The 21077-nt window shown below is 53.0% G+C and overlaps 1 protein-coding gene across 1 annotated transcript in view; it reads right to left on the bottom strand.

The window, feature by feature from the left end:
- Positions 1 to 21077, bottom strand: part of TMEM131 (transmembrane protein 131) — a 943143-nt gene that overhangs the window by 1853 nt on the left and 920213 nt on the right. The window contains exon 40 of the mRNA XM_085622890.1: positions 14879 to 15042. Coding sequence (XP_085479016.1) covers positions 14879 to 15042 — 164 coding nt within the window. The remainder of the gene's footprint in view (positions 1 to 14878; positions 15043 to 21077) is intronic.

The raw sequence follows: 21077 nt of genomic DNA, 5'->3' as shown, positions 1-21077 counted from the left end.
AGAAGAGTGTCTACCCACAAAAATAACATCCACTACTTCAATAGATAAATAAATGAATCTGCCTATCTGGTCACACTCAATCTCCATGCATGGAAGTGCAAGTTGTAGAGATCCAGGTGTAGGAGTTAGCCCTGTTCCGAGACAGTTTTTTTTTTTTTTTAAAGCTTTATTTAGTTTTGAAGAACATAACAATATAAAAATATTGGCTGTGCAGTCAGTTAATAGCCAGTACGGAGATACAACATGACACTCCCCTCTCGTATACAAAAAACAGCACATTATCAAGGCATCGGACCATAGAAAGACCCCTACCAAGAGCCCACCACCCTCATCCGCCGGAACTCGTAAATGAAAAGTACGCATTCAGGACCCACCATTCAAGCTCAGTGGTCACCCCTATCTTCGGTCCATATCCCCCAATCCAGCCCACACCTATAGAATACAGCCTCCTAACGCCCAATAGGGAGGAAGACCAGAACCTCATGGCCTTCTCACACCCACCCCAGAGGTGCAGCGCCGGCGCCGAACAGACTACCCTACGCCCGTAGGCACTATTCCGGAACTGGATCGCGCTGGGGAAGAGCTCGGAAGGGTAGCGATATAGGTCTTGTAGTGGCCCCAGATATCTTTGGGACGCGCCACTGTGGGGAGGAGACTGGCGTAGATCTCGCTATTTGTGCTGCAATAAGCCATAGAGGTGAGCCATGTCCCGGCCGTGGGGACCGTTCTACCGCCCCAATGTTTTGCCACCTCCCGCTTGGCGAGTAGCAGGCCCAGGGAGGCAAGCCTGCGAACATTCTTAGGGAAATTTACTGTGTAGCCCAATAACGCAACCTCAGGAGTGGGAACCAGTGTGAGCCCCAACATAACGCCAAGGATCTCATGTATCTGCGTCCAATATGATTGCAGTTTGGGGCATGTCCAGGACAGGTGCGCAAAGTCAGCGTGTGGTGCAGAGCATTTCCAGCATGTGTGTGGGCGCGCGGGATCAATGGTGTGGAGCCTGTCAGGGGTCATGTAGCAGCGGCGAAGAAATTTATAATGGAGGAGCTTATGTCGACTATTGAGTGATATCGCGTTAGTGACTTTGCAACAAGCGGTCCCTTGTTCATCCGTAATCGGCCTACCCAAGTCTGCCTCCCAGGCCGCTCGCAATCGGCCATCCACACATGGAACCAGAGCTGCACATGCCTTATAAAGCTTAGAAACCATATGGGCACCTGTGTCTTTGTCAATGAGGAGAGTTAGGGGCTCGAAGGATGGAGGCTCGAGAGGGAATCCCGCAATGTCCGAACGAGCCGCACAATAAAGCCGGCGTAAGACAAATTTGTCCATGAACGTGGCCTCACTGAAGCGCGCCTCCTCCGAGACAGAAAATATGTGGCCCCCAGGGTATAGGTCCCCGATCGTAGTGAGATGAAACTTAGTTAAAGTACGCTGCACAAGTGTCTCCCCCATGCCAGACAGCAACCCGGGGTTGGGGAGTGGAAGAGAAGAGGAGTAGAGGAGAGGCTGGGCGAGATAGCGAGTAAGGCGATGCCACGCCCAGCTGGTGGTGGACACCGTTTGAATATCTACTGGGTCCCGGGCAACCCCCTTGGGCAACACAGCCGCCAAACGGCCCGGGAGAACGAAATCCGCCTCGGGACGAAGGAACGGAATACGCACGTCAGGGTGGTACCAGGCATAGGCGTGCGCACACTGAGCAACCAGATAGTATAAATACAGATCAGGTACTCCGAAGCCGCCCCTATCATGGGGGAGCGTAAGAGTCCTCCAACCGATCCGGGGGTGCTTCCCGCCCCACACCAGCCTGATCAGCTGGGACCGCAGTGTGGAGAAAAAGGCCCGGGTGAGAGGAACAGGAACATTATTGAAGAGATATAAAAACCTAGGGAGAACTATCATTTTTATGATTGCAATTCTGGCCGACATGGAGAGCGGGAGCCTCAACCATCCCTCCACCTGTGTCTCCAGCCTGTCCAAAGCGCGGCCATAGTTGAGGCGGATGAGTTCGTCAGTGTTCAGATGGATCTGTATGCCCAGGTACCGAACCGAGTCAGAGCACCACTCCAACGGGAACTCGCACTGCCATGGGGAGGTGCTGCTGGTCAATGGGAAAATTACGGACTTGTGCCAGTTGATGCACAGTCCGGAGTGGGCGCCGAAACGAAGGATCTCCCGTATCAGGGGAGCTAGGTTGACCTGCGGTTCTCTTACATACAGTATAGTGTCATCTGCGTAGAGGGAAGCAAGCAAGGGACCCGTCCGGAACTGGAGACCCTTGTGGAGATGGCGCTCTTGGAAATGCCAGATCAAGGGGTCCATGGCCAAAATGAACAGTAGCGGTGAAAGTGGACAGCCCTGCCGCGTACCGCGCGTTAGAGAGAAGGGACCAGACAGCGTACCATTGATACGCAAACGGGCCGTGGGGCGGCTATACAAAAGCCGCGTGGTAGCAAGGAAGTTCTCCGGCATGCCCATACGTTGCATGACGGAAAGGAAGAACGGCCATTCTAGGGAGTCGAAGGCCTTCTCGGTATCCAGGAGGACCGCCGCAGCAGGCGTGGCCAGATTAATTCTATGCAGAACCATGAAAAGCGTCCGCAGATTCAAAGACGTAGAGCGACGCGGGACGAAGCCCGATTGGACGGGCAAAATGATGAATTCCATCAATTGGGAGAGCCTGTTGGCCACTATCTTGGCCAGGATCTTGTAATCAAAGTTTAAAAGGGAGAGGGGCTTATACGAGCCACACAACGTCGGCTCCTTGTTTGGTTTTGGGAGCAGAACTATTACCGCTTCGCTAAGGGTCGCCGGAAGAGATCCGCGCTCCAGCGCCTCCGCATACACCTCTATCAGCTGTGGAGCCAGCAGATCAGAAAAGGCCTTATAAAAATCCCCGGAGAAGCCATCGAGGCCGGGGGCTGAGGTCCCGCGAAGCACCTTAATCGCCCCGCGCACCTCCGCCACAGTGATAGGCTCCGCCATGAACTCCTGCATGCCCTTGTCCAGGAACACAAGCGCGATATCCGACAAGTAGGCCGCACGAGAGGCTGGGGATTCCCCCAGCTTGGTCGTGTATAATTCGGAGAAGTAGGTCTGGAATTCGTCTCTGATCTCGGCGGGTGTTGTGCGGAGCGAACCATCCACGCCCCACACCTCAACTATTAAGGACTTACCATACGGAGGCCTCGAAGCTTGAGCCAGCGTGCGTCCCGGCCTGTCCCCCTCCCCATATCTACGCGCCGTCTGGTACTTCCCCAGATACAGAATCTCTCTGTCCACTGCCTCCCGAAAGTCAGTCAGGAGGCAGAGCCGCCTAGCGGACACGTCACCAGCAGGCTCACGCTGTGCTTCAGCATCAATCGACTCTAGCTGTGTCTCCAGTTGCTTAATGGTCGTGCGCAGCGCCTTTAGGACCCCAGCATGTTTAGCTATGCAAATCCCCCTGATATAGGCCTTAAACCCCTCCCAAAGCATGCCCCGAGAGTCTACAGATCCTGTATTAATCGTGAAATAGTCCTCAATCGCCTCGGCAATCTCGTGTTCAAATAAGTCGTCCAGCAGTGCTCTCCTAGGGAATCGCCATTGACGCTCAAAACCCTCGGGGCGCGGAACATCCAAGCAGAGCGACACAGGGGAGTGGTCTGAGTACGTTCTAGGGAAAGTATGTAGCCCACGAAACCAGGGGGACAGGCCCGGGGACAGCAGCCAGTAGTCAATTCTAGTCCAAGTGTTGTGTTGTCCCGAGAAATGCGTGTAGTCAGTGGTGTTCGGGTTGCGCCTGCGCCAAATATCAACTAGAGAGAACTGGTGACAGAGGTCCAGAAGTGCGCGCTGCGCCCTGGGCTTGGACGGAGCAGCCCTCGACGTGCTGTCCAAACTAGCATCCAGCAATAAGTTAAAATCACCACCAAGAATGAGGCCCGCCGGTTCAAGAGTTGCAAGCTGGGCAGCCAGCGCATGAAAAAATTCCGGGGAATCAGTGTTAGGAGCGTACACACATACCAGGATGATCGCATGACCCATTAACACCCCTCGTACTATGCAGTAGCGTCCCTCTGAATCCCCCCTGAACAGCTGGCAGTGAAACGGGACTCTCTTATGAATCAGCACCGCGGTGCCTCTGGCATAATTGCTGAAATTGGAGAAGTATCTATGGGCGCCCCAGGAAGCTGCAAAGCGCGCGGGAACAGAGGAGTGTAAATGCGTTTCTTGAAGAAAGGCAATGTCAACCCTGTGCCGATTCAAATAGTGTAGTATCTGCTTGCATTTGCGTTGGTTGTTCAGGCCTCTGACGTTCCAAGACATGAGTGAAAGGCCAAGGGGGGCTTCATGCAAGCCTATGTGTACCGACGCTGCCATACCACTAGCAATGGGAGCAAGAAATCAGAAGCGTCTCCGTGTATCCGCAAAGTTACAATCTGACCAGCCATGTCAAGAATATCAAAACACCCCACCCCGTCCTCCCTCCCCCCACCCAGCCACATCACGCAAACGTGAGGCAAACCCCAACCTGTGGGAAAAAAACGAAGCTCCAAATAGCAATACCAATGGTGTACAAAGAGACAAGAAATAAGCATTTTAAACCAAAACTGTTCCCGGCGGTGTCAACCAAAGGGGAATGGCAACGACCCACCGCCGACCCAGCACCACAGAAAAAGCAATGACATAAAAAAGTGTCCCAAACTTCCCCATTGCAAACAGTCAGAAAAAGAAGTCTAAAGCTGGGATGCGGGCACCGACTCAGCCCGGCCCAGAGCCGGAAAACAGGTCCTGGCTAATCGCAGATCCACTGCGCGGAGGAGAGCGTCCATCTTCATCACCCCCCGAAGGGCCCCTGCGTGGCTTATATGATCGGCAGAACTCCTGTACCGCAGTAGGATTGTCAAAGATCCGCGCTCGGCCATCAATCTCAACCCGCAACCGGGCAGGATAAAGCATACCATACTTGAGGCCCAGGTTGCGGAGCGCCGCCATCGCCCCAACATATTTACGCCTGGCCTCCTGGACCATGGCGGTAAAATCTGGGTAGAACGAGAGTCTCGAGCCCTGCCAGGTGATCTCACCCTTCTCTCTGGCCAGCCGCAGGGCTGTGTCACGGTCTCGGAAGTTCATAATCCGGGCGATCAGTGGGCGAGGCGGGAGCCCCGGATTAGGTCGCGGCCCCAGTGAGCGGTGCGCCCTCTCGACCACAAAGCCTGGTGTAAAGGAGTCTCTCCCAAAAATGTCCGATAACAATTGCTCCACAAAAACATCCAGTCTGCCGGTAGCCGTGGATTCCGGAACCCCAGTGATTCGTACGTTATTGCGCCGACTGTGCGATTCCAAGTCCTCGTTTTTGATGGCCACGTCCTTTAGTATGCGCTCCAGTCGATCTAAGCGCTTGGTATCCTGCACTGCGCCATCTTCCACCGCCGATATTCGAGCCTCAGCCTCCACCAAACGCTGATCATGGGCCTGGATCTTGGCCCCCATCGTTTCTAGCGTTTTGTTCAGGGCATCAAAGCGTCCATCGAGGGCCCTGAATCCAGCACGCATTTCCTGAAGCCAGTCAGGGGATGGAGCACCGGCCGCCAGGTCAGAGGACGGGCCCCCAGCAGGAGCCGGCATGCCCGGGCGATGTTCCGCCGGTTGATCGGGTAGCCTTTCAAAGGGCAGAGTCTTCTGCTTTGGGTCCTTCCGCCCCATGCCCCCGCACGGCCGGACAGCGAATCGCGGGTAGGAGGCCACAAGGCGGCTTCAAGGCGCTGTGACGACGACGGCTCAGGAGGATGGACGGATCTGCCACTTCTTTGGCCCGTAGTGCGGGCGATGCAGCGGCCCCCGCAGACTCCGGCCAGCCCCAACCACGTGGCACACCAGGCCCGGGCACCGACATGGGCCGCGCTGTATCAAGGCGACTTCTCCACGCCCAAAACCAGGGAGCGCCTTCACGGGGGCCCGAGCCCCGGACCAAGCAGAGAGGGCGGTCAGTGGAGCGTCAGCAGATGCGACCAGGCGACCCAGGGCCGGGGAGAGGGAAACCGGACGGCGCAGGCCGCGAATCACAGGAGCCACCAAGCGAGGTCCCAGGGAAGGGGGGCAGAGGCGGCCCGGGCGCTAGGACCAGCACAGAGCCCCCTCAGCCCACCCCCGCCGCCAACCAGCCGTTCCGTCGCCCCCCCCAGGCCCCTAGACCAAAATAGCCCGGGGACCCCGAGAGGAGACAACGAGAGAGGCCGCGACCGCGGCGCAGAGCAACGGCCAAACGCCCGGTCGGCTCCTGGCCAGCAGCGGCGAGGGGGGCGAAGCAGACCCCCACCAGACCGCGCCCCAGCGCTCAATACCCCCCCCCCCCCCCGGCTCCCCCCCGGCCACCGCCGCACTAACCTCCCCGGCGACCGAGTCAGGCCGCCATCTTGGGCCTCAGGTCCGCTCGGTCCTGGCGTCCGTCGGTCGCTTCGGGCGCAGCCGGGTCCAGATCGCCACTCCGGATCGCTCCAGGTCCACAGGAGATTCAGCGCCGGGTCCGGGCAGCCACCGCCCGCATCAGGAGGCCGGGAAAGACAATATTAGCGCTGAGTCGGCTACGGAGCTTCAACACCGCGCGGCCATCTCAGCCCGCGGCTTGGCCACGCCCCCCTGTTCCGAGACAGTTGACTTGTCAATAGAGCTGGATCGGAGACTAAATGCTCAATAGATCATGTTACTACAACTCTAGGCCCAATATGGAGCAACTGGGATTATTGGAGCCTGGTCTGTTGAGAACTTGAGGTAGTAGAGGAAATGATGGGGAGGGGTACTGGAGGCCTGCGTATACCCGGGAACCTCTTGGCAGAAGCTCCAGTGTGCAATACCTAACAAACAAGTTACTTACCTTCGGTAACGATATATCTGTAAGAAACATTAGTAGTGATAGATTCCATACCTTAGAATATCCCCAGGCGTCAGACTGGATCCGGAAAGTTTTCGTCAGCAGTACCCCTGTGCGTCGGTAGGTGGTGTCGTGCGGGTCAGCTGCCGTCATCGTGGTTGCCGGGATGATGTCGCACGTGCTACTTAGACGCTGCTCACGCGTGCTGACGTCAGTTCTGTACAGGACTTTCCGCGACAGGAACGCTGAGCCATGCAAGATACTGACCACTGGTGCATTGAAACTAAGGCCCTGAAAGGGATGACCTTAACCCTAGAAATCAGTTCCCAGAATGAGGAGGATGGGTGCAAGGCAGTAATGCTTCGTAAACGTGTGCAATGAGGTCCATGTGGCTGCCTGACAAAGGTCCTGCAGGGGGACACCACGTCCCAGTGCAGTAGTGGCTGCAGTTGCTCTAGTGGAATGAACACGCAGCCCCACTGGAGGCTCCTTTTTAGCCAAAGAGTAACAGGCTTTAATGCACAAGACAACCCAGCGGGAAATAGTCCTCTTGTGCACCGCCCGACCTTTCTTGGTGCCAACATAGCCAAAAAAGAGTTGGTCATCCACCCGGAACTGTTGTGTGCAGTTGAGATAGAATGAGAGCGCACGTTTTGGGTCCAGACGGTGGAGCCTCTCTTCCTCTCTAGAAGGATGCAGAGGCGGAAAGAAGGAGAGCAAGGTAATGGACTGCCCAATGTGAAAGGCCGTAACAACTTTTGGCAAAAAGGAAGGCCAGGGCCTGAGCATAACCTTGTCCGGATGGACCGACAGAAAGGGAGGCTTACAAGAAAGAGCCTGGAGCTCACTCCCTCACAGGCAGTCTTCAAGGTCAAGAGACGAAGAAGACAGTTGTGAAGGGGCTCAAAATGAGCTCACATCAAGTATGTAAGAACCAGATTCAGGTCCCACTGTGGCATCACGAAAGGAATAGGAGGAAAAAGGTGTGTAATGCCTTTGAGAAATCTATTTACAACAGGGGACTTGAAAAGAGAGGGCTGATCAGGGAGCCTGAGAAAGGCCGAAATAGCAGAAAGGTAGCCCTTGATAGTGCCCAGAGCAGAGCCCTGCTGGGCCAAAGAAAGAAGAAACAGAAAGACCTCAGAAAGAGGGGCAGAAAGGGGATCCACAGCACCATGCCACAAACTTGTTCCACCTGCAACCGTATACCACCTTAGTGGAGGGACGCCTGGCTGCCAGAATGACATCACAAACTTCAAGAGGCAAGTCGAAAGGAATCAACTGCTGCCGCTCAATCTCCACGCAGAGAGGTGGAGGCTGGACAGGTTCGGGTGGAGGACCGAATATCCCGGACTTACTGTTCGGGAGGATTGACCCGAAACTGTGCCCGTGTCTCAAACCGCTCCGATGAAGAGGAGTTCTGAGAGGGAATCAGGTGCAACTTCGGCACATTGATGGAGAACCGCAGCTGATGCAGGAGGTCGGCCGTAGTCTGGAGGTGGGCGACGACTGCCTGGGGCGAGCCCGCCTTCAACAGCCAGTCGTCGAGATAGGGGAAGACTGAAACCCCTGATCTGCGCAGATGAGCTGCGACCACCGCCAGCACTTTCGTGAACACCCGAGGGGCGTTGGTAAGGCCGAAAGGGAGCACGGTGAACTGAAAGTGCTTATGGCCTACCGTGAACCGCAGGTAACGCCGGTGGGCCCGCAGGAGTGGGATGTGGAAATACGCATCCTGCAAGTCCAGCGCTACCATCCAGTCCTGTGGATCGAGAGCAGACAAGACCTGAGCCAAAGTGACCATCTTGAACTTCTCTTTGCGGAGGAAGCGATTGATGTTCTGGAGGTCTAAGATAGGACGCAGACCCTTGTCCTTCTTTGGCACCACAAAGTAGTGGGAATAACAACCACGCCCCACTGGGGTCGGAACGCGCTCGATGGCCCCCTTGGCCAAGAGGGCCGCAACTTCCTTCTGAAGGAGCACCAAGTGATCCCCCGACATGTGGTGGTACTGAGGTGGCATGGCTGGAGGGGTAGTCTTGAAGGGGAGGGAGTAGCCCCTTCGGACTATCTCTAAAACCCACCTGTCCGATGTGATGGAGCGCCAGTGGGAGAGGTGATGGTGAATCCTGCCGCCCACTGGCGTTTGATGGGCCTGAAGGCTCGGACTAGGAAGGTTTGGAGGCAGTAGTGGCCGGGGTGGAGGTGGACTGACCCGCCCGCTGGCTCCTCGGTCCGCCATGGCGGGAGCCGCGTCCGCGCTGGGACTGTTGTTGCGCAGGCTTGTGGCTCTGTTGCGAACGCTGCGCAGTGCCCCTTCCGGTGCCACGAAAGGAGCGAAAAGCAGACGGCGGAGGAGGGCAGACTGCGGAGAGTCCTAAGGACTTGGCCGTAGCTCTGGAGTCCTTGAACCTCTCCAACGCGTGGTCTGCTTTATCGCCGAAGAGGCGACGGCCATCAAAGGGCATGTCCATGAGGGTTGATTGGACATCCCCTAAAAATCCAGCTGTCCTCAGCCAGTGATTGTGTCTGATAGCCACCGTCGTTGCAATCGATCTGCCCAGTGATTCGGCGATGTCGAGGCCACAACCCTGTGAGAGGGTGGTTACGTCGCAACTTACTGACTTTGTCGAGGTATCAGGCTTGCTTCACCCGGCTCAGTCAGGCTTCTGTGCTTTACATAGCACGGAGGCAGCTTTGCTTAAGGTGACGGAGGCGATCCGCGAGTGCTTGGATGCCGATGGGAAGGCAGCCTTGGTGATGTTAGACCTCTCGGCTGCCTTCGATACCGTGCCCCATTCCCTGCTCCTTGACCGTCTATCAGAGATAGGTATCTCTGGCTCGGCTTTGCAGTGGGTCAAGTCGTTCTTGGAGGGTCGGTCGCAGCAGGTCTGGCTTCCTCCATGTGCCTCTGCGCCTTTGCTGGTGACTACAGGTGTGCCTCAAGAGTCATCACTTAGCCCCTTGCTTTTTAACATCTATTTGACACCGCTGGTTTATCTTGCGGAGTCATTGGGGGCTAAGGTGATGGTTTATGCTGATGACACTCAGCTTCTATTTTCTTAGACCAGGGATGATGATTAGGCTGCAGTTGCACAGCTTTGCCTATCCTCAGTATTTCATTGGCTGGCGAATGCTCAGCTGAAATGCAATGAAGGTAAATCCGAAATACTTTTTTATGGCTCTTCTTCAGCGGAGTTTAGAGAGAGGCTTTGGCCATCGGATTTTCCTCGACCAACTACTAGTAAAAGCGCTGTAAAAAATCTTGGCGTCTGGATCGAGGAAAACCTGAATTTTTCGACTCAGGTGAAGAAGCTGGACGGTACCTGCTTTGGCACTCTTAGATCCCTGAGGAAGTTCCTTCCTCTGTTGCCAGGTAGTGCCAGGGAAACTGTGGTCCGCGCTCTCATTTTATCACGTTTGGACTACGCAAATGCCCTTCTGGAGGGCAGCCCTGTTTTTTTAGTTAAGAAACTGCAGGTGGTGCAAAACTCGGCAGTTAGGCTTCTTCTGGGCCTGCGATCAAGGCTTAGTGTTCGCTCTCACCTGCGTTCCTTGCACTGGCTCCCAGTCGAAGCCTGCTTAAAATACAAACTGTTATCCATTGCTCATCGGGCCCTATATGGCCGGGGACCCATCTATCTGCAGAAGAGATTTGCATTTTACACACCAGGAAAGACAGCTGCGCTCGTCTGCTCAGCTGCTGGTTCAGCCCCCCAGGTTTAAACGTCAAAGGCTTGGGGGAAACTCCTTTGTACTGGCCTTGCCTGGAATCTATTGCCTTTGGCACGTCGGGCTACTCAGGACCGTCTTCTGTTTAAAAAAAAACTAAAAACTCAGCTTTTTTAGTCTGGTTTTGATGAGCACTTCCCTTGTTTTCCTTTTTTGAAGCTAGCGCCAGGACACTTTCGAGTAGCCGTACGCTGTACAAATTAAATATAACATAACAACAAATCATGAACTTTGCTGCGTCTCTCCCCTCTGCAACAGCCTGGGAGAGAGTTTTCCGCCCCTCCTGCGGACATTAGAGCAGCACGTCCGCCACCATGTCCCACACACAGTGGGAATAACGGCCCAAGAGGCAAGCGGTGTTCACGGACCGCAGCGCATAACTGGCAGAAGAAAAAATCTTTGCAAACTGATCCAGTTTCTTGGCCTCCCTATCCAGTGGTGCGGAAGGGAAGGAGGTTGGAGAAGCAGAGGCTTGGACAACCAAGCTCTTGGGGGGTGGGGTGTTGGGAGAGGAAAATGGGGTCACCCGGAGCCGGGCGATGGTGGCGGGCCACGTTCCTATCCAAAGGAGCTCCTGTGGTGGGCCTTGAACAGGTGCCCAAAAGAACGTCGGAAAGTACTTCGTTGAAGGGGAGCAGCGGTTCCGCAGAAGTAGCTGAGCTGAGTAGGGAGCTTGAGGTGTAGGGCCTCGGCTGCCCTACCTAACACCACTGCATAACTAGCGCCCTCCTCCGTAGCCACGGTAGGAGGAGACAGCATGCCAAGGTCTGGAGAGGTATCCAGACCACTGGCTTCCCCAACTCATCTGCCCAGTCCTCCTCATACTCGCAGTCGGCTGCGAGAGGGTCCTCAGACCCCTCCCAGTCCTCCCCTTCTCCCTCAGGACGTTCTACAGGCCGAAAATAAGGAATAGGGACATAGGGAGAGAAATCCCCGAGCAGCGTCGAGAACGGCATCGGTCGGCGTCTGCCCGATGCCGTGTCCCCTTTGGGGCTGAAACCGGGGCCGACGTCGGGCCGAGGAGCGGGCTTCGTCAGAAGTGTTGCCGGTGGGGTCGACGTCGGTGGAGGTGTTATTAGGTCAACCGGCGTCGACTGGGATCCAGGCCTGGATCCACAGGGGTCCTGCGGTGCTGAGCCACCGGCCATGCCGGAGCCACCGGCGATGGAACGCATGGACCCCCAGTCGAGCCCGCGGAGCCCGAAGGCACACCTGCGGGAGTCGACGGCCCAAAGAGTCGAGCCATGGCCGACAGGAACTCTAGTATCTGGGCCGGAGTCGCTGCCGGACCCGGAAAGGGCAGGTAGGCCGGCGGCGACACCACAGGCTTCGCCGGAGCCACAGCGGAGGCACCACCCGCACCCTCAGCCGCGTCGCGCAACTGGCGATGGGAAGTTGGAGAGCGATGGCGTTTCTTCGACTTCTTGTGCTTCGCCTTACCTGACCCCGAGTTGGAGACTTGGAACCGGAGGACCGATAATGATGACTCCGCGCACGATCCCTCGACCTCCCGCGGGACTGGGACCTGGAACGGAACGGAGCCGACTGCTGGAACTCAAGCAGCTTTCGGGACCGTTCCCGCAAAGACTTTGGCGCCATCGCCCGGCAGTCGGGGCACAACTTGGGGTTGTGGTTGCGCCCCAGGCAGAAAAGACACACTCATGTGGTGACATTCCTCGTAGGACTTAAAACCGGGCATCCTATCTGCACCAGGAGTCGAAGACTCGATGAAAAAATGGAGACAAAAAGCCTCAAAAGTTAGTCAAAAAATCACTAAGGGTACCTGCTCTTCCCGAATCTGCGCTTGCTAGCGCGGAAAAAGAAAGAACTTAAGTCAGCGCGCGTGGGCGGCGTCTAAGTAGCGCCTGCGACGTCATCCCGGCATCCACGACGCCGGACGCGGAGCCGCACGACGCCACCCAACGACATGCAGGGGTACTGCTGACGAAAACTTTCTGGATCCAGTCTGACGCCTGGGGATATTCTAAGGTAAGGGATCTATCACTAGGTGTTTCTTTCAGATAGAAAGATTAGAAAAGTGACTGTTTCCTTTGGAGCTTTTGTTATTCCCAGACACAGTATGGTCCATCCTTGGAGTATCTGAATGTTGCCAGCAGCTATCCATTATTTTTTCACAGCTCAGGTGCACGTGGAGAGAATAGAGCAAGCTGAGTTAGCTTTGCGATTGATCAAGTGTGGGCCTTAGTTTTGAGAGGTCACAACAGGAATTGTAGATTGGAAAACTTGTAGTGGCAAACGGAACTGAGAACAAGTTACAAAGGGGCAAGAGGAATTGAATATGCTACACAAGGAAGAGAGAGAATGAATAACAGAATGAATAGACTGCTTAGAAATATAGGGTTGATGGGAAAAGACTGTTTACATGAATGGGGTGATGGAAATAAAATGCAAGTCTGGAATAGGCAGCAAAAATACAGCTTGTCGTTTTTTGAGGAAAAATAAAGATTGGACAAAAGGATCCGAGGAGGGTCTTCAGAGGACAGTAGGAATCTGGATGAGGGAGCAGAATGACTGTCAGCTACACACAGGTTGAAATGGGGGACAGATTACACTTGTGCACTGTGTAATTTTGACTAGACCCAAAACTGATCAATAAGTACAACTTTTAGCTCTGGACTATCATAGTTCTGCAGTCCAAGGTTTACTCAGGTAGGTGAAATGCGGTTAGAATTTCCGGACTCAACAAACCACAAATACAGGTCAATAACAGAATATTCGGTTGGTGCTTAGCCTTTGAAAAAGAAGTAACTTAATATAAATCACACAAAAATTTACTATAAATAAAAGTTTTCAAAAGCAACAAGTTACGACCGTCATTATTAACTTTAAAACAACCAGTATAAGGTGTTAGTGGTGTGTCGCAACCTGGTGGAGGGCACCTCTGCCAGGTGATCTTGTATTACAGTCTCTGGGATTCCCCTGGTTCAAGCGAGGCATTTCATGGAGTTGTTCTGGTATGGTTGGAATCATGCCTCAATGCTACATTATCAAGAAGGGTGGATTTCGTACCGTACACTTCCCCAACCAACACTTTGCTGGGTTACCTGTAGTTCCCAGTATTTTTGGTGTTGTCTGCAAGTGCTGCTCCCAGGGTGTGTGCCGTACTACTACCAATGGTGGAGCAGAGGTCTTTTCTCCAGCCTGATCGGCTGGTATGCGGCATGACCTGCACTGCTGTGCACATCAAGGATGAGTGGAGGCAGCATTAGCACTAGTTACAAAGGTTGCAATGCTCATGACTCAATGGATCAGGGGCTTGAAATGTCTTCCTCTGACCGGGACACAAACCCACCAACCAAACTGCTAGGTGCCCATCTAAGACAAATTTCTGGTTTTGGTTGCTTGTGCTGATCTGAGGATGTTGACCGCAGATGGTGGTCCAACCTTTTGTAGGAGTTTCTTACAGCAGTTCATGGCTCTGAGACGGTGGGGAACTTTTGCAGATTTAAGTTCCTTCCAACACTCCAACCTTGGGGTGAACAGTTCAATTGCACTGTTGTAGGTACTTAGGGAATATCTGTTTTTATCTTCATGTAGAGCTATAATCTCATTCTGGCATACACCAGCGGTCTTCTCTGACGTTTCCTTTTTCAGCTCCTTCCTGATCTCACTTTCCTAGCATCTCCCCTGTCCAAAGACAGTCCTTTCTAAAAACACAGAAGAGCCCGGAACGTCACTCTCCCTAGTAGGTGACTGGTAAAAAGGCCTACCCTGCAACTATAATAACTTTGCTGTCTCCATTGCCAGTTCTATACAGCCCAGCGAGATGACAGTATGTTGTTGTTTATTTCTAGAGTGCTCATATGCTAAGGTGTCTTGGCACTGTAGCAGATCATAAAAAGAAAAGCACAATTTAAATTGAGTAAAAAGGAATGCCTCTGGTGTCTTACAAAATCGAAATGGCAAGGCACTGGATTTAGAGAAGTTTATTCCATTTCCTAGATACAGCTACTGATGATGCTGCTTCCGGACTTCACTATGGCCTCACTCTTTAATCGAGCCACTATCTTTAAGCAGAGGGTGCACATGCTGCACATTCCTGGCCACAGAACGCCTTTTTTGGTCTCACTCCATGTCAAAGGAAGGCCTCAGCACACGTGCATGATTGTTGTGGTGTGTGGTGAGGTGGTGCTCAAAAAGCCTAGGATTTTGAGGTAGAACCATTCAGGGGTTGATCATAGACCATGTGTTTTTGGGAGAGGGAACAAATTATTCTTAAAAGACTTCTAAAATATAGAATACAATCATACAAGTGCTTAAACTTACTGCGGTTGCATGAGTTGGGGAACCTGAGCTTGATGACCATGAGGGCAGTGAGTCAGTAGCTGGACAGTCCCATATGGATGAAGGAATATTACTAGTTTCACTCCAATTTCTCGGAGCATCCTGACTATATGAAGAATGTGCAAGTCCAAGTTTGCTAAATACCTCTGCAAAGCAAAACGAAATATAAACAAAACAATAATGACCAATGAAGACATGCACCAGGTTACATTTCAATTAGGATTCATTAGGGGATCAGGAAGGCAAGTGTAATTAACATTTGTTCTTCTTTTTGACACTTCAACTTCACAACAGAGTATTTGCAATTAAAATGGTGTCACAGGAAATAAGTCAGTATGAGATGAATGATAGAAGATGAAGAGGCTAATCAACATACTGGCTGTAGTAGACATTTCCAATGCTTTTGTACTTTATATGGGGTCAAAGCAGTGGTGGCCTGGTAGGGAACAGGGGTAGAGGGGGCGGGTTGAAAATATATAAAAAAAAAACACTTACCGTTTCAAAAGACCGCACCTTTTTTCTGCTTCTCTGCTCTTCCTGACTCCAGTCCGGAAGAAACTGCAGGAAGCACCCGACACACGGGCTCCCCTGAGCTAATCACAATGCTTCACTTTGAAATAGTGTTGTGATTGGTCTGAGCGCCTTGGATCGCGCTCAGATCAGGACAGGGAGCCTGTGCATATTCCCCAACAGGCTGTCCATTACAGCCTGGTGGGGAATACGCAAAGTGCACGACAGCAACCATGCGCAATTATTGTGCACAGTCCGCTCTTCGCCCCCCAACCTGAGCCACCAGCCCCGCCCTAACCCAGACCACAGCAACCAAAAATAAAACGATGATAACTGTTATTATTGTTTTATTTTTCCCCTTTTCCCTGTTCTAAGAGCAGTGGGGCGAAACCACTTGGTCAGAGATTGCAGCATCTACAAACGATGCCCTAATTGTATGGTATCCACCTTCTGGACCAAAGGGGAGGATGCTATTGCAAAGAAATTAAAATGGTTGACAAACAAAAGCATAACCTTTCTGCACAGATGGTGAAGGAAGGAGTTCGGTTTCCCTCACCTCAAAAGGTTAGACAATTATTGTTTAGGTTGACTTCTTGGTTGTGAATAAAAGAAGTTTTCTAATATTTTCAAACCTAACACAAACATCCTGGCTACCAGCAACAGTTTTAGCATAACCTGTTCGTTTCTCCAAGATGAACAGCCAGTCCACACCTGTGTAGGGCTTTTTTGGGTCTATATAATGCCCTACTGGTCCTGATGGCAATATACATCCAACATTAAGTTTCAGTACAGATTCCAATATTAAAACTGCTAACAGTCTGTCGATGGTAAAAGGCAGATAGAACAAAATAATTCTTTTACATGCAATGGCACATCTGAGAACTCTAAATAAATGCTGGCTGATTATCTTAAAACATTCTCTGCCATGGGGCATGAGAATCAAAGAAACTTAAGGTTAAAAACTGAGGTCTACACCATCTATGGTTCACTCTGGCCATCAATGAACCACCTCACTACCAAAAGAACAATTGTGATGATGTATCAGTAAGCGACATATGTAGTTATAGATTCCTTACCTTAGAATTACCCTCAGGCGTCAGACTGGATCCTGAGAATTTTTTCGTAGCAATACCCCTGAATGTTGGTAGGTGGCGTCGGTCGACTCCGCATCCGTCGTGGTCGCCGGGATGACATTGCAGTGTCTACTTAGACGCCGCCCTGCACGCAGACATCAGTTCTGACACGACTTTCCATGCAAGATGCTGACAACTGGTGCACATAACTAGGGCCCTGTAAGGGAAGTTCCTATCTCTAGAAGTCTGTTCGCAGAACGGGGAGGATGGGTGGGGCAGTAAGGAATCTATAACTACATAAGTCTCTTACAGATGCATCGTTACCAAAGGTAAGTAATTTGTTCATCTGAAAGAGACTGTAGTTATAGATTCCTTACCTTAGAATAGATACCCCAGCAATGCCAACCCCGGACATGGGCCTGGAAACTAAGTTCACACCAGGAAGTCCTGGAGAACAGAACAGCAGAAAAAGCCGTCTGTCCGGACTTGGCTTCCAGGCAGTAATGTTTTGTGAACGTGTGCAGGGATGCCCATGTGGCTGCCTGGCAGATGTCAATCAGCGGAACTCCACGTCCCAAAGTAGTAGTGGCTGCCATTGCCCTGGAGAGTGGGCGCGCAGTCCCACTGGAGGTTTCTTCTTAGCCAAAGAACAGCAGATCTTAATGCATAGAACAACCCATCGAGAGATGGTACGTTTGTGCACGGGCCGACCATTCTTGGCACCCACGAAGAGTTGATCGTCCACCCGGAAATCTTTAGTGCGGTCAAGATAGGACAGCGCACGTTTTGGGTCCAATCGGTGGAGCCTCTCCTCCTATTTGGAAAGTTGCGGAGGCTGGAGAAAGGTGGGCAATGTGTCTGACTTATGTGGAAAGAAGTAACCACTTTTGGCAGAAAAGAAGGCCTAGTGCGAAGGACCACTTTGTCCAGATGAACAGCAAGAAAGGGAGGCTTGGAGGACAGAGCCTGAGGTTCACTCACCCTATTAGCAGAGGTGATGGCAAGCAGGAAAGCAGTTTTTAAAGTAAGAAGACAAAGAGGACAAATATGTAGTAGCTCGAATGGAGCACACACAAGATAAGTTAAGACAAGAGTCAAGTCCCATTGGGGAATTACGAAAGGAGGAGGAGAAAAGAGATGAGTAAGCCCCTTCAGTAATCTATTTACAATCGGGGACTTGAAAAGAGAAGGCTGATCAAGAAGGCTAAGAAAAGCCAAAATGGCCAAAAGATAGCCTTTAAGGGTGCCCAGAGCAGAGCCCTGCTGGGCCAAAGAAAGAAGGGAGAGGAGAACCTCTGAAAATGGGGCCGAAAGGGAATCCACAGCCTTGGATGTGCACCATGCCACAAATTTGTTCCATCTACAGGCATATACCGTTTTAGTGGATGAACGCCTGGCTGCCAAGATGACGTTACAGATTTAGGGAGGAAGGTCAAAAGCGGTCAACTGACTACGCTCAATCTCCACGCAAAGAGGTGGAGGCTGGACAGGTTCGGTGGAGGACCGTCCCCTACTGCTGTGACAGAAGATCCTCCCGAAGAGGTAATCTGATTGGAGGATCGATGGCCATGCTCCAGAGCTCAGGGTACCAGACTCTTTTGCCCAGTCCGGAGCCACAAGAATGACTTGTGCTCGGTCGCGCTTGATCTTCTTCAGTACTTTGGGTAGAAGTGGTGCAGGCGGAAAGGCGTACAGGAGGCCGCAACTCCACTTGCAACGAAAAGCTTCGCAGAGTGAGTGCCGCCTTGGAAACTCCAGCACGCAGAACTGCTGACATTGCATCTTCTCTTCGATGGGGAACAGATCTAACCAAGTCTCTCCCCACTGCTGAAAGAGACCTTGCACCACCTCTGAGTGAAGATGCCATTTCTGATCCATCATGCACTGGCGGCTGAATTTCTTCTGCCCTGGCGTTCAGGAAAACCTGCCAGGTGTTTAACCACCAGGGGTATGCCCTGATGTTCTAGGCATGTCCAAAGGCAAAGGGCCTCTTGACATAGGGTCTACGACCCCACCCGCCCTGTTTGTTGGAGTACCACATGGCGGTGGTGTTGTCCGTGAACACCTGCACTATTCTTCCTTTGAGAGAAGGAAGGAATGCCTTCAGTGCAAGACGGATCGCTCGAACCTCCAGACGGTTGATGTGGAGACGGGACTCCACCGGAGACGAGATTCCCCTGATCTCCGTCTCTCCCATGTGGCCACCCCAACCCAGGAGTGACGCATCTGTCACCACTGTGAACTCTGGTTGGGAGAGGGATCTGTCGTTGACCCAATCCTGGTTCGTGAGCCACCACTGCAACTGATGTGCAGTCCCCTCTGAGATCTGGACAACATAGGAAAGATTCCATTGATGCTGCACCCACTAGAACTTCAGGTCCCACTGCAGAGCCCGCATATGCCATCTGGCATGATCCACCAGCATGATGCAGGAGGCCATGAGGCCCAGCAGCCTCAGGGTCATTCTCACCGAAACCCGAGATAGAGGCTGAAACATCAGTATCATAGCCCAAATATCCCAGATTCACTGCTCAGGAAGATAAGCCAGAGACTGCGCTGTATCCAGAACTACTCCGATGAATAAGAGCTTCTGAGAAGGAATCAGGTGCGACTTCGACACATTGACAGTGAACCCCAGCAAATGCAGGAGGTCCGCCGTAGTCTGGAGGTGGGAGACGGCAGCCTGGGGCGGGCCCGCCTTCAACAGCCAGTCGTCGATATAGGGGAAGACTGGAACCCCTGATCTGCGCAGATGTGCTGCAACCACCGCCATCACCATCATGAACACCCAGGGTGCGCTGGTAAGGCCAAAGGGGAGTAAATTGAAAATGCTAGTGGCCTACCGTGAACCGTAGGTAACGCCAGTGGGCTGGCAGGAAGGGACGTGGAAATGAGCGTCCTCCATGTAAGCGCTACCATCAGTCTCCAGGATCAAGGGCATAGAGGATGAGCCAACATGAGCATTTTGAACTTTTCCTTCTGGAGGAAGCGGTTGAGGGTCCAAGATAGGACGCAGGCCTTTGTCCTTCTTGGGTTCAAGAAAGTAGTGGGAATAGCAACCACGACCTACTTCTGGCACAGGACTCGTTCGATAGCTCCCTTGGCCAAGAGAGCCGTAACTTCCTGGCGGAGTAGGGCCAAGTGATCCTCCAACATGCGATGGGGTGCGGATGGCACGGAGAGAGGAATAGTCTCGAAGGGGAGGGAGCAGTTTTGCCAGTGGGGGAGGTGATGGGGAATCCTGCCGCCCACTGGCCTCTGGTGGCCCTGAAAGGTTGGAGGCTACTGCAGGGGGGAAATGCCCCAGACCGCGTCGCTGGGTCCCACGTCCGCAGCCACGCATAGACTGGGTAGCTTGCGTGCCCTGTGGGTGGAACGTGGTGGGGCACCCCTTCCGTAGCTACGAAAGGGGCGAAAGGCAGACTGCGTGGAGCGAGAGGTTGTACGAGACTCAAGGATCTGGCCGTAGCCCTAGAATCCTTGAAGTGCTAGAGCGCAGAGTCCGCCTTGTCACCAAACAGGCGACGGCCATCAAAGGGCATGTCCAAAAGGGTAGATCGGACATCCCTCGAAAAAAACAAACGTCCTCAACCAGGACTACCAACGTGGAAACCGTTCTGCCCAGAGAGTCGGCGGTATCCAGCCCACACCTGATGGTGGACTTAGCTGCGTCTCGATCCTCAGCAAATGCGCGGGTGAGCACGATCCAGGCCTCCTCCGAGCACTGTGGCAGCACTTGCGCAACCGTATCCCACACAGTATGGGTATAAAAGCCCAAGAGGCATGCAGTGTTCACCGACCGCAGCCCTAAGCTGCGAAGATATCTTCTTCCCAAGGTGGTCCAGCTTCTTGGATTCCCTATCTGGGGGGGCAGTTGATTATGTGCCTTTGGAGGATGAGGCTTATAGACCACCAAGCTCTTGGGGGTTGGGTGCTGGGAGAGAAAAAGTGGGTCACCCGTGACCTGGCGGTGGCGTCAAGCCAAGTGCCAAGGGCCAAGTGCCCCGAAGGATGTCTGTGAGGGCTTCATTAAAAGGCAGCTGAAGCACCTCAGTCAGGAGGTTAGTTCTGACGTACAAGTTACTTACCGTTGGTAACGATGTATCTGGTAGAGACGATTCTAGCTGCAGATTCCTTAACGTAGAATTATCCCCAGGCGTGAGACTGGACCCGGAAAATTTTCTTTTCCCCAGCATCTCTGCGTGCCGGGGGGCGGTACCACGCGACCCCACCCTGACGTCGTGCGCGGGCGTGACGTCAGCGGGGTCACATAAGCCCCACCCCGGTGCGCTGACATCATCTTCGGAGAACTTTTCCGTGCCACAATGCGGAGCCATCACAAACAACACTGTGGAGAGTACCAGAACAGTGTGCGAAAAATTCGTGAAATAGAAAAGAGAGAAACGAAAGGTGAGAAACAGCACCAGTTTGAAAAGTGCCAAGCACGAAGGCACAAACAGCCATAGCGGCGAAAGCCATAGCAGCGAGACAGCAGAGCACCGCTCTGAGGAACACCCTTGCCAGACAAGGCGACAGCCTCCCAGGAGGCAGAAAGCATAAGAGAGAGAGAGAGAAAGAGTGTGTGCAAGCACAATGCA

Source organism: Triturus cristatus, chromosome 8 (assembly GCF_964204655.1).
Source record: "Triturus cristatus chromosome 8, aTriCri1.1, whole genome shotgun sequence".
Taxonomy (NCBI): Eukaryota; Metazoa; Chordata; class Amphibia; order Caudata; family Salamandridae; genus Triturus; species Triturus cristatus.
Note: the sequence above shows the minus strand (reverse complement) of the source record. Positions and strands in the feature narration are given on the sequence as shown.